Raw genomic sequence first — 12,985 nt, forward strand, 5'->3', positions numbered from 1 at the left:
AAAGACAGTAATCGCTGATTATGGTATATTACCGGACTTGCATGACACTACATAAAGTAAAAATAAGCAACTTTACAAATAGAGTTTATGAAGAACAACCTACTATTTTACCTACAGCTCCTATGCAGACCTATACGTCTCCATGGAAACAGACTACACTTGTGTAGTCCTATCCTGCTGTCATGCTAAATGCTTTTTTTTTTAGCAAGAATCTGGGACATCATCACACAGAATCAAGAAGCAATTTTAGGTTCAAGAAAACTTAGAAATCTGCTCTAAGGTGAAAAAAAACAATAGGCAACAGACGACAGAAAAAAGTGAACATTTTAAAATACATATGCATTACAAATAGTAATAAAGCCACACAAATGTGACAACTGCAGAATATTACCTTGCGCAAAAAATGAATGTTTTCTGGTGCTAAATAGAAGATCAGTCTTCCCAGAAGTTGTATATGTGTATGTGACCAATGAGTTGGATTCCTGAGGACAGTAATAGGCATAGTATTAAAATGGTACATGTATATATCAAATCACAAAGTATTATATAATTACACAGTACTATGCAATATCATAATATAACTTAATATTGGAAGAAGAGCTAATTACCTGAAAGGGGTTTTCTGGAAAACACCTGTCACTTGGCTGCAGTTTGTTTAAAAACATTCAAATAAAAGCAGTCCTTTACTCACCCTTCTCAGGTCCAGCACTGCGTCTCCGCCATGGCTCCCATTGATTGTTACTATCTACAGTGCTGATGGCATAGCCCAATTATTGACTGCAGCGCTGTCATGACATCAACGCTGCAGACAATATACAAGTAAATCACTAGTAGTAATGGTGGACACTCAGCACTGGACATAGGGATTATCATTAAAGCACAGGTTGGTTTTTGATTATTTTTTAATCAAACTGCAGCCAAAGAAACTGGAAAATCTCTTTCAAACTGAGATCTTAGTGTATAGATATACACCAATGGGAAAATGAAGGCTGCGTTTACATAAGACAATTTTTGCTTAATTGCAACCAAAGACGTAGTAACAGAGGTAAATTGTCAATACCCCAACAGATCATCTTCGGTTAAAATCCGTCCAAGCTTTCCACTAAATTCCTCAGACAGGCAGTATGACTTCAGCTCTTCCAGGTGGAATAGCAAATGTTTCCTATTAATGCGGGAAATGTCTTCTTCTCCAATAAACCCAACTAACGGTCCCAAGAGATCCAGGTCTTGTGCAGTTATCTCTCCAGACATTGGGATATGCTACAACAAAGGTATGTAATCATTCATCTACTATATAATATTAGAAAACATTTTGAGATCTCTATTCTATATAGTATAAATATTAGTAAAATACACTACATTAAAAGTTACTAACAAACCTTATCATATGCAGTATATATTTAGACAGTAAAAATTCACAGCGTTTTATTGTATCTTAACATTGGAAAATTCATCCCAGAGATAAGCCACCAGCCGAGATGTCTGTTGGCAACTTTCTCATAAACGGCACAGAAGTGCTCAGCGGAACGAATAATCCTGTGTACGGGAGAGAGGGACGAAATGGCTGTCAGCTGAGCGATTGTCCAACGCATCGCTAATGTGTGTAGGGACCTTTAGTCTAATGTGTAAGGCTACCTCTAGTCTGTAACCTTATCTCTATTTCTATCCTTTAAATATAAAACTGTCTCTGATACATTTTATGTCCTTTTGTTGCTAATTTTCAGGTCATAAATACAATAATAAAACAATGAGGTATACCCACTTTTGCACACAAATATATACCTCAAAGACAGACAATGCCCCCTTACCAGGATATGAAGAGCTCTCTGGGCCAGCGTGGACTTTTTATGAAGGGGAAGTTCCATGAAACTCTTTGGATACTTATGAGCATGTTCCAGGAATTGCTTTACCGATTCATTAGAAAGCCTGTCAATAAGTTTAATTCTGGAAAAGTAAGAGAATAATGACACGTTTACATTTCTCCGTACCCTAAACTCATTCAATTGTATTTACTGGATAATAAATAGTTCTGCTAAGTATTGAATTAAAGTTTCTCAACCCTGGTGTTTTAAAGGGAATCTGTCAGTAAGATCCACTCTCCTGAGCCATCTGCATGGCTATGTACGGTAGCTCACAGAAAGTTGAAAAAAAGATACCTTAGTATGTGCGATTTGAGGTCCTGTAACCGAGAAAACCACTTGTTCTTAATATGTAAATAAGCTGTTAAGATCTAAGGGCCGGACACTGATCTGCATAAGAATCTGTCTTCAGAGATTATTTATGGAAGGGAGTTAAAAGATTAGGGAAAGGAAAGATATAGTTGTTGTGTGAATGACGGGTATTTAATGTGCATGGCCATATGTACAACAAAACCTGAGCTCTGAGAATTATGGTTGTATGGGAGTGGTGTTTATTTAGATGCAGCAATATATAGTGTGTAAATTGAGCTCCATAGAAGCACAGTACCTCCATACTGTCATATTGCCGGAGACCAAATGTTTGACAAAAAATAGTGCTGAGACCAGTGACCATAATTTATAAAAGCTGTACTTGATTTACATTGATAAAAAGCATCTGCTTCAGATATCTAAGCACCTAATGGCCCATTTACATCCAAAAAGAGAACAGGAGAAAGCTATAGCCTTAAAATAATTAACATACTTTATTTCAGACAATTAGTAAACAAAAGAAATAATTCAGATTAAAATAACTAAGCGGAAACAAGGTGCAACTGATATAATCGAACCAGGCTAAGGACAGGCAATGCAAAGGGTCATCAGATATCAAGTATCAAGTATCAAATATGTAAAGTGCGAAGTGCAGATGAAAGCGTGACAATGCTGCTGTTAGCTAGAAAAAATGTTGATGTGCCTTGGTGCACAAATATCAAGCACCAAAAAGGGGCTGGCAATGGATGGACTACAACGCTACACCTAAGTGGAAGTAATCTATGCAGTAGAGTGCGGCCTAAGCTAGGCTCCAGGAGGGTGAGCAGGTCCGAATATAACAAGCATAGGAGATGACCCTAATATAAATGAAGCACAGTGGCAGAGACATTACCTGTAGCCATGGAACGATTCCCCGACGCGCGTTTCGCGTGTAGCTTTTTCTAGGGGTGAGGTGCGGCGATAGCGTGTATGCAGCTTTTATCATAAGCGGACAAAATGGGCAGCGGTTGAGGCGGCGCTCCCGCCGGGGGAATCCGCCGACGTCACTGGGCCTCGGCGTCACGTGGCAACGGCGCACCTCCCCGCTCGACGCGTCAGAGCGGGGAGGCGGCACCGCACCACAAGAGATGCGTTGCCCCAGCAACGCCAGAGCAGGAAGCCCAGCGGGAGCGCACACCTCTGCAAGAGCGGCTTAGGAACATAAAGAGATGTGCGCAGCGGACAGCGACCATGGGGTTGGAAAGGAAATAATGCTGCCTAATGTGCAAAGTTCTGTCAACGGAGGCCAGATAAAGTGGGTGGATTAAGAGTCCACGGGTGGGCCTATGATAGGTTTAAAGTGCATGATATCAAAAGGGAAGGGGTGATGTGGGTGGGACGTGTGTATCTTGAGGGAGGCAGACCTATAAATAAAGAAGGGGGAGATGGCAATTAGTCATGTAATGCTACACATGGAGATCAATGTATAAAAACTAGATACATATAGAAAGTGTATGGAAAATTGTTAGGGAAGAGGATATATTAAAAACATTGCAAAAAAACATTTAAAACAGCACATTATGACGGAAGCATTAACAACATTCCAAAATAAGGGGATGTGTTGTCGACGGCGAGTAGATTATGATGGTGAATTTCGATACAGTCCTTTGGTTCCAACAGCGAATGCCCAGTATGTCCGCAGGACATAACAATTTTCCATACACTTTCTATATGTATCTAGTTTTTATACATTGATCTCCATGTGTAGCACTACATGACTAATTGCCATCTCCCCCTTCTTTTCACCTTCCCTATAACTTACACCTCATCTAGTGTCCCTTTGCAGCTCTTTATTTATAGGTCTGCCTCCCTCAAGATACACACGTCCCACCCACATCACCCCTTCCCTTTTGATATCATGCACTTTAAACCTATCATAGGCCCACCCGTGGACTCTTAATCCACCCACTTTATCTGGCCTCCGTTGACAGAACTTTGCACATTAGGCAGCATTATTTCCTTTCCAACCCCATGGTCGCTGTCCGCTGCGCACATCTCTTTATGTTCCTAAGCCACTCTTGCAGCGGTGTGCGCTCCCGCTGGGCTTCCTGCTCTGGCGTTGCTGGGGCAACGCATCTCTTGTGGTGCGGTGCCGCCTTTCCGCTCTGACGCGTCGAGCGGGGAGGTGCGCCGTTGCCACGTGACGCCGAGGCCAGTGACGTCGGCGGATTCCCCCGGCGGGAGCGCCGCCTCAACCGCTGCCCATCCTGTCCACTTATGATAAAAGCTGCATACACGCTATCGCCGCACCTCACCCCTAGAAAAAGCTACACGCGAAACGCGCGTCGGGGAATCGTTCCACGGCTACAGGTAATGTCTCTGCCACTGTGCTTCATTTATATTAGGGTCATCTCCTATGCTTGTTATATTCGAACCTGCTCACCCTCCTGGAGCCTAGCTTAGGCTGCACTCTACTGCATAGATTACTTCCACTTAGGTGTAGCGTTGTAGTCCATCCATTGCCAGCCCCTTTTTGGTGCTTGATATTTGTGCACCAAGGCACATCAACATTTTTTCTAGCTAACAGCAGCATTGTCACGCTTTCATCTGCACTTCGCACTTTACATATTTGATACTTGATACTTGATATCTGATGACCCTTTGCATTGCCTGTCCTTAGCCTGGTTCGATTATATCAGTTGCACCTTGTTTCCGCTTAGTTATTTTAATCTGAATGATTTCTTTTGTTTACTAATTGTCTGAAATAAAGTATGTTAATTATTTTAAGGCTATAGCTTTCTCCTGTTCTCTTTTTGGATGTATTTACCTATTGTTAAAGCTGCCTTTCCTAGGCATGTATTTTTTCTGAGGTTAATGGCCCATTTATACTGGCTGATAATCTGGAACAAGTCTTCCTAAGAGCTCTTATTTCCCAATTATTGGTGTGTCTAAACAGGCCAGCAATGACCCAATGAATACACAAAATAATTTTTTAGTAGGTGAAATGATTTTTCAGCGTGCCTAAAAGTCATGGTTCTTCATAGGACATCACCAAGTGTAAACAGGACATGTACTGCCGAGAACATTATGTTCCATCTGCACAAAGCGATTGTGTTAATGATGGTTCTGTTTGCACAGATGTGCAATCGGCCTGTCTAAAGAGGCCATTAATCAACTGCCGATCAGCAATTATTCAATAGTCTTGATCTTGTAAATATTGCCATAATATTGGTGTTTTTGCACTTACGGGAGATCAGTGATGAACTCGGGCCCCATCCAGCCAGTGTCTTCCCAGGAAAGTTCAGGTCGCTTTTGAATTTCTTCCAAGATGCACTTCCTCTATGAAAGATAAATAGGGAAATCTTAATGAAAGAAATCTGAAAATGTAGGTGTATTTTTAATCAAACTTCATTTCTTACAAGACTTTTTCGCAGACCACTAGGGATCCCTTGGAGATACTTAACCACATCTCTGATTTCCGATAGGGTGTTTAGTTGCTGCAGATAGTCACATTCAATCCCATTAGCCAGGGTTCCTAGGCTTCTGTTAACATGGAATAGATATTACATTTTTGATTGCAACCCTAGCCTGCAGATAAGCTACAGAACACAAACAGGAGCAGTGTAGTGCTTATTCTCATTGCAATATTTAGTGCTCCTCCTGGAGGTTATCTTATCTCATTACATACAGACTTACAGGATTGTATTCTTGGTCAGGTTTGCACCAGCCTGAATCTTCCTCCAAAGGAATTGAGTCTGCTCCAAAAAATAACAGTGCACGGATTCATTACACATAGTCACTTTAAAGAGGATTTACCACTAAATACATTTATCACCTATCCACAAAATAGGAGATTGCTGGGGTCTCACTGCTGAGAGGCCCACTGATACCGAGAACAGTGGCTCCAAAGTCCCCTGTGTGAAAGAAGAAGTCGTTGTCATGATCCGTTCCAGGGTTTATTAGTGTCTGCCCTTTTTTTAGGAAGTGTCATGTCAAGAGTTAACTTTGCTCTGCCTCATTCTGGGTTCAGGTTTGCTATTTAGCTCCCATGAATCTTGCTGGCAGTGTCAGCTATAGTTCTGCCTTCGGTGTGTGAACCTGACCCTGCTAGTAGCTCCTGATTTGCCCTGCTGTAAACCCTGACTTGTCCTGTGTCTGTTAACTCCCTCTGTCTGCCCTTTTCCTAGCATTTCTCTGTCTGTTTATCTGCTTGATTCTCCGGTTCTGACCTCCTGGCTTGGCTATTTACTTTGTTACTGTTTGTTCCTATTGTACCGTATATTGCCCGTTCTGGTTTACTGATCTCTGGCTACATCCTGACTATCCGTCTGTCTAATCCTATTATACTGTCGTGCTATCTCGTGCATTTGACTAGGCTTGTCTGACCACTCTCTCGCCACTTGGTGGCGTCTGTTCTGCTGTCCTGTGTGTGCAGTCTCACTTTCCTCTCAAGCTCCCCCTGGTGGAGGTTGCACTGTACTGCACTGCAGCAGCCTGACAGTAGTGTACACACAAGACCACTACATCATTCACTTCTTTTAGCCTGACGGAGCGACTATCGTTATCAGTCTCACAGAACTGAATACAATGGTTGGTTGCTGATGCGCACTACTGCTCCATCCACACCGGGTACTTTGAAATCCCTGTTCTCTGAATCAATGAGAGTCCCAATGATTAGGTCCCAGCAATTGTACATTCATTGCTAGAGGTGGGCAAAAAGATTTAAGCAAACCTGGTCCGACGTCCCTTTTGGCCCTTCGTGGTAGCCAAACCATGGCACTGGTCACTTCCGTGCCAGTAATTCTCTGCCCGACATCCAGGAAAACTTTACCATTTATTAGGCTCCTGTGACATCATGATGTTACATGAGACTTAGTCACTAGTGCATCACGTCATAATGTCATGACATCCCAGCGCCTAATAAGTGGCAGAGGAGGCCCTGAGGATCGCCGATGCAGAAATGATCACTGCCAAGGCCTGGGTGTCACTTAGTACTGAACTGGATGCTGGACTAGATTAGTTTGGATCTATTTGCTCATTTCTAGTTATGAACTTTTCTGTGGACAGATGTTACATTTATTTCATATACAAAAAAATATATATTTACTCATCATCTGTATTGGCCCATGTATAAAATACATGTACTGTAATTACAGTATATGCAACGTACTGCATAGTCATTCACAAAGCTACACAGAAAAAATGCAATATACAGTACATATAATATTCACATTATTTACGAGATCTTCTGTAAGAAAATAGCTTGATCAAATGTTATAAACGGCTTTTCTTTAACATCTTTTAGTAAATATTATTTTAGTTAAGTATTCTTTTGAGGTTATCTTTAAATGAAACCCAAAAGTGTTTTATAAAGTCATCACTTTACTGGATGAGGTTGTTACTTGTTGAATTTGGATGTTACATAGAGAGATTCTTTCTAAAACAATCCATATTGTACAGATAAAACCTCAAAAGAACCTGAAAAATTGTCTTTCCAATCTTAGATTTCATGCAATGCTTGTTTCGGTAAAATGCTACTGCAGTTTTGATGCCGTCTTCTGCAGAAAAGCCAGATGTGAATCCAGCAGGAAGAACTACTTATAAGGGTATGTTCACATTCACACTGGGTGTTTTGCTGTTTTTTTTCTGCAGCAAAACCTGATTTCTTGGCAAGAAAGAAGCTGCGGCAAATACGCATGTTTTAGTGTGGTTTTGGTGCATTTTTGTTTGCGTTTTTGTTGCCATTGTTGCGTTTTTTCCCTGCGTTTTTAGGGCTAACTTGGCTCTCTTTGTGCATGCTAATAAAGTTGAGTGGCCCCAGAGGAAAAAAAAACACTTCCTGTAGAACCATACCTCCTTTGAAAGCCGGCAATTCAAGTGCTACTACAGTAAAATCACACTGACAGGTTAGAATAAAATGGATAGAATAGATATATACACATGGAATACATATATATATATATATAGATGTCAATAACACTCATACAGTATATATATAATTGCCTAAGGGTTTTTCCGTCTGTCTGTCTGTCTTTCTGTCTGTCTGTCTGTCTGTCCTGGAAATCCCGCGTATCTGATTGGTCGAGGCCGCCAGGCCACGACCAATCAGAGACCGGCACAGCATCGACGTAGAAATCCCGCGTCTCTGATTGGTCGAGGCCGCCAGGCCTCGACCAATCAGCAACGGGCACAGCGACGATGATGTCATAAAGGACGTAGACATCTCACGTTTCTGATTCAGCGATGGGCACAGTATCGACGTAGATGTCATAATGGTTGCCATGGCGACGATGATGTCATAAAGGTTGCCTCGACCAATCAGCAACGGGCACAGTCTGGAATCATCATTGTCCATATACTACGGGGACATGCATATTCTAGAATACCCGATGCGTTAGAATCGGGCCTGGAAATCCCACGTCTCTGATTGGTCGAGGCCGCCAGGCCTCGAAAAATGAGCGACGGGCACAGCATCAACATAGAAATCCCGTGTCTCTGATTGGTTGAGGCCGCCAGGCCTCGACCAATCAGCGATGGGCACAGCGACGATGATGTCATAAAGGACGTAGACATCCCGCGTCTCTGATTGGTCAAGGCCGCCAGGCCTCGACCAATCAGCAACGGGCACAGCGATGATGATGTCATAAAGGATGTAGAAATCCCACGTTTCTGATTCAGCTACGGGCACAATATCGACGTAGATGTCATAATGGCCTGGCGGCCTCGACCAATCAGCAACGGGCACAGCGATGATGATGTCATAAAGGATGTAGAAATCCCACGTTTCTGATTCAGCTACGGGCACAATATCGACGTAGATGTCATAATGGTTGCCATGACGACGATGATGTCATAAAGGTTGCCTCGACCAATTAGCAACGGGCACAGTCTGGAATCATCATTGTCCATATACTACGGGGACATGCATATTCTAGAATACCCGATGCGTTAGAACGGGCACAGCGACGATGATGTCATAAAGGACGTAGACATCTCACGTTTCCGATTCAGCGATGGGCACAGTATCGACGTAGATGTCATAATGGTTGCCATGGCAACGATGATGTCATAAAGGTTGCCTCGACCAATCAGCGACGGGCACAGTCTGCCGCGAATTCTGGAATCATCATTGTCCATATACTACGGGGACATGCATATTCTAGAATACCCGATGCATTAGAATCGGGCCACAATCTAGTAATTAATAACCAGCAAAGGCTATGCAGAGAACTGCGGGCTGATAGTAATAGCTTCGGAAGGGGCCATGGATACTGATTGATAGCATAGGAAGGGGCCATGGATACCGTCCCCTCACTGGCTAAAAACATCAGCTCTCAACCGCCCCAGAAAAGGCGCATCTTTAGGATGTACCAATTCTGGCACTTATGCTCACTCTTCCCACTTGCCCTGTAGCGGTGGCGACTGGGGTAATAGCTGGGGGGTTGATGTCACCGCCAGGGGACATCAAGCCCCGAGGTTAGTAACGGAGAGGCATCAATAAGACACCCCCATTACTAATCCTATATTTGAATGGTAAATAAAGACACAGCCAGAATAAAGTCCTCTAATTGAAAGAAACACACAGACTCCTTTATTATTCTTAATTAAACCATACTTACAACCACACCTAATTCCTGCAAAGCCCTCGATCTCCTGTAATAAAAGTAAAATAAAAAAGCAACAATATATCCTACCTATCCATTGTTGTGACCCACGCAGTAATCCATATCTGAGGGATATTGTTATGAACTGGTGATTCAGAACCACAATGGACCTAGTGGTTAAGAGCACACAAAGTGACCTGATAGTTACTAATAACATAGGACGAGCTCTGAGACGTGGGAACTCTGCTGACCGCAATCCCTAATCCTATCACACCACACTAGAGGTAGCCGTGGAGCGCTCCTGACCAGACCTAGGCGCCTCGGGCACAGCCTGAGAAACTAGCTAGCCCTGAAGATAGAAAAATAAGCCTACCTTGCCTCAGAGAAATTCCCCAAAGGAAAAGGCAGCCCCCTCACATATAATGACTGTGAGTAAAGATGAAAATACAAACACAGAGATGAAATAGATTTTAGCAAAGTGAGGCCCGACTTACTGAATAGACCGAGGATAGGAAAGATAGCTTTGCGGTCAACACAAAAACCTACAAACAACCACGCAGAGGGCGCAAAAGACCCTCCGCACCGACTAACAGTACGGAGGTGCTCCCTCTGCGTCTCATAGCTTCCAGCAAGCAAGAAAAACCAATATAGCAAGCTGGACAGAAAAAATAGCAAACAAAAGTAACACAAGCAAAACTTAGCTTATGCAGGGCAGACAGGCCACAAGAACGATCCAGGATAGAGAGCAAGACCAATACTGGAACATTGACTGGAGGCCAGGAACAAAGAACTAGGTGGAGTTAAATAGAGCAGCACCTAACGACTTAACCTCATCACCTGAGGAAGGAAACTCAGAAGCCGCAGCCCCACTTACATCCACCAGAGGAAGCTCATAGACAGAACCAGGCGAAGTACCACTCATGATCACAGGAGGGAGCTTGACCACAGAATTCACAACAGGATATACAGTTTTCAACCTGGACGGTGCTAAGATGTGACCGTCCTGGCTGAAAACCACTGGTGAATGAGATGCTATGAGTGCAGCTTCAGTGACTAGCGGTGACTTCACTGATCCTGCGCTCCCTCACAGCCAGAACTGCGGTAACCTCTGGACCATGAGAAAATGGCAGTGCATTTTCCCACAGTCCAGAGATCACCGCAGTTCAGGCTGTGAGAGAGCGTAGGATCAGTGAAGTCACCGCTAGTCACTGAAGCTGCACTCGCAGCATCTCATTCACCAGTGGTTTTCAGCAGGGACAGTCGCATCTTAGCAAAGTCCAGGTTGAAAACTGTATATCCCCCAGATATGGATTACTGCATTGGACACAACAACGGATAGGTATGATATATTGTTGCTTTTTTATTTTACTTTTATTACAGGAGATCGAGGGCTTTGCTGGGATTAGGTGTTTAAATAAAAATGAAAAACTGTGTTTAGTGTTATTTCAAACAAAGGACTTTATTCTTGCTGTGTCTTTATTTACAAACAATACAACTATAGGATTAGTAATGGATGGGTGTCTTATAGATGCCTCTCCATTATTAAGCCGTGGGCTTGATGTCACCTCAAAGGTGACATCAACCCCACAAATATTACGCCACTTGCCACCGCTCCCGGGCAAGTGGGAAGAGCCGGGCAAAGCACCAGAATTGGTGCTTCTATTAGATGTGCCTTTTCTGGGCAGTTGTGGGCTGCTACTTTTATGCTGGGGGGGGGTCAATATCCATGGCCTCTTACCAGCCTGAGAATACCAGCCCCCAGCTGTAAGCTTTAGCTAGGCTGGTTGTAAAAAATAGGGGGGATCCCAAGCCGTTTTTTTTATTATTTATTTAAATAATTTTTAAAAAGCATGAGGACCCCTCTATTCTTGATAACCAACCTTGCTTAAGTTGACAGCTGAGGGCTGCAGCCCCAGCTGTGAGTTTTGTCTGGCTTGTTATCAAAAATAAGGGGGAATCCATGTCGATTTTTTTAATTTAATTATTTATTTATAGCGCAGGAGTGGCAGATGCATACCCCCATTCGCCACACCTGCTCTTGGTGTTATTAGCGGTAGCAGGTGTCTGATGATGGGAGCAGTAGTCCCATCAGCTGATACCAGTGACCAGAGGTAAAGTTTATACCTCCGATCACAGCTGAGCAATCCCGCTGTCTTCTGACAGTGTGGGAACCGCAGCTCTCTGACCGACCAGAAGCAATGTTTGCTGTGCTGCCATGCATATGACAGCGTGTCAAACACTGTATTCTCGGGCCCCCCCCATTCAAGTGAATGGGGTTCGGGTCCACTCTGCTGGATGATAGGTTGTATGGACGCATCATGCAGCTGCCATCTAGAGGTAGCAGAGCCGAGTGTGACGTCACATCCGGCTGTGCCTCCGGGCAAGACTTTTGTACCATCCAGTTTGCGACCGGAGGTTCTCTCTTGGGCACACTAGTCCAGGGTGGGTGGACATTTTGGTACCAAAAGGACATCTGAGTTGCTGGCGAGGACATACTGGTGGCCGCATATGGCTCGTGATGTCGCAGAGTATGTTCGGGCATGTGTCTCTTGCACCAAGAACAAGACTCCTCGGCAACGGCCAGCTGGTTTGCTTTATCCTCTGCCGGTGGCGGACAGGCCCTGGGAGATGGTTGGGATGGACTTTGTGGTGGGCTTACCCAAGTCTCGTAACTGCACCATTATCTGGGTGATCACCGACCATTTTTCCAAAATGGTGCACTTGGTGCCTCTTCCACGGCTACCTTCTGCACGGGCGTTGGCTGTCTTGTTCGTCAAGCATATCTTTCGCCTACACGGTATGCCAGACAAAATTGTTAGTGACCGGGGTCCCCAGTTTGCGTCTCGATTCTGGAGAGAGCTTTGTCGTCTACTCAGTATTGAGTTGAATCTCTCTTCGGCATATCATCCCGAGACGAATGGGTTGGTAGAGAGGGCCAACCAGACCTTGGTCACATATTTACGACATTTTGTTTCTGCCAGGCAGGATGACTGGGCATCCTTGCTACCGTGGGCAGAGTTTGCACTTAACAATGCCGTAGCCGACTCCACCGGTCAGACTCCATTCCTCCTAAATTACGGCCAGCATCCGCGTGTTCCTGTGCCCATGCCTGTGTCTTCTGCTGACTCCAGGGTGGCAGACTGGGCTGTGGAGGCACGGGACATTTGGGACCGCACGCAGGATGCCATTCGGGCCTCCAAGGAGAGAATGAGGTCCTCCGCCGATGTTCATCGG

The 12,985-nt window shown here is 44.1% G+C and overlaps 1 protein-coding gene across 1 annotated transcript in view; it reads right to left on the reverse strand.

The window, feature by feature from the left end:
- The window catches only part of STRC (stereocilin), a 176,421-nt gene that overhangs the window by 49,790 nt on the left and 113,646 nt on the right, over positions 1 to 12,985 (reverse strand). Inside the window, exons 6-11 of the mRNA XM_069766138.1 lie at positions 5,844 to 5,902; positions 5,567 to 5,690; positions 5,395 to 5,486; positions 1,809 to 1,944; positions 1,061 to 1,260; positions 392 to 482 (exon numbers count right to left, since the gene is read on the reverse strand). Of these exons, the coding sequence (XP_069622239.1) occupies positions 392 to 482; positions 1,061 to 1,260; positions 1,809 to 1,944; positions 5,395 to 5,486; positions 5,567 to 5,690; positions 5,844 to 5,902 (702 nt within the window). The remainder of the gene's footprint in view (positions 1 to 391; positions 483 to 1,060; positions 1,261 to 1,808; positions 1,945 to 5,394; positions 5,487 to 5,566; positions 5,691 to 5,843; positions 5,903 to 12,985) is intronic.

Source organism: Ranitomeya imitator, chromosome 4, assembly GCF_032444005.1.
Source record: "Ranitomeya imitator isolate aRanImi1 chromosome 4, aRanImi1.pri, whole genome shotgun sequence".
NCBI classification, from domain to species: domain Eukaryota; kingdom Metazoa; phylum Chordata; class Amphibia; order Anura; family Dendrobatidae; genus Ranitomeya; species Ranitomeya imitator.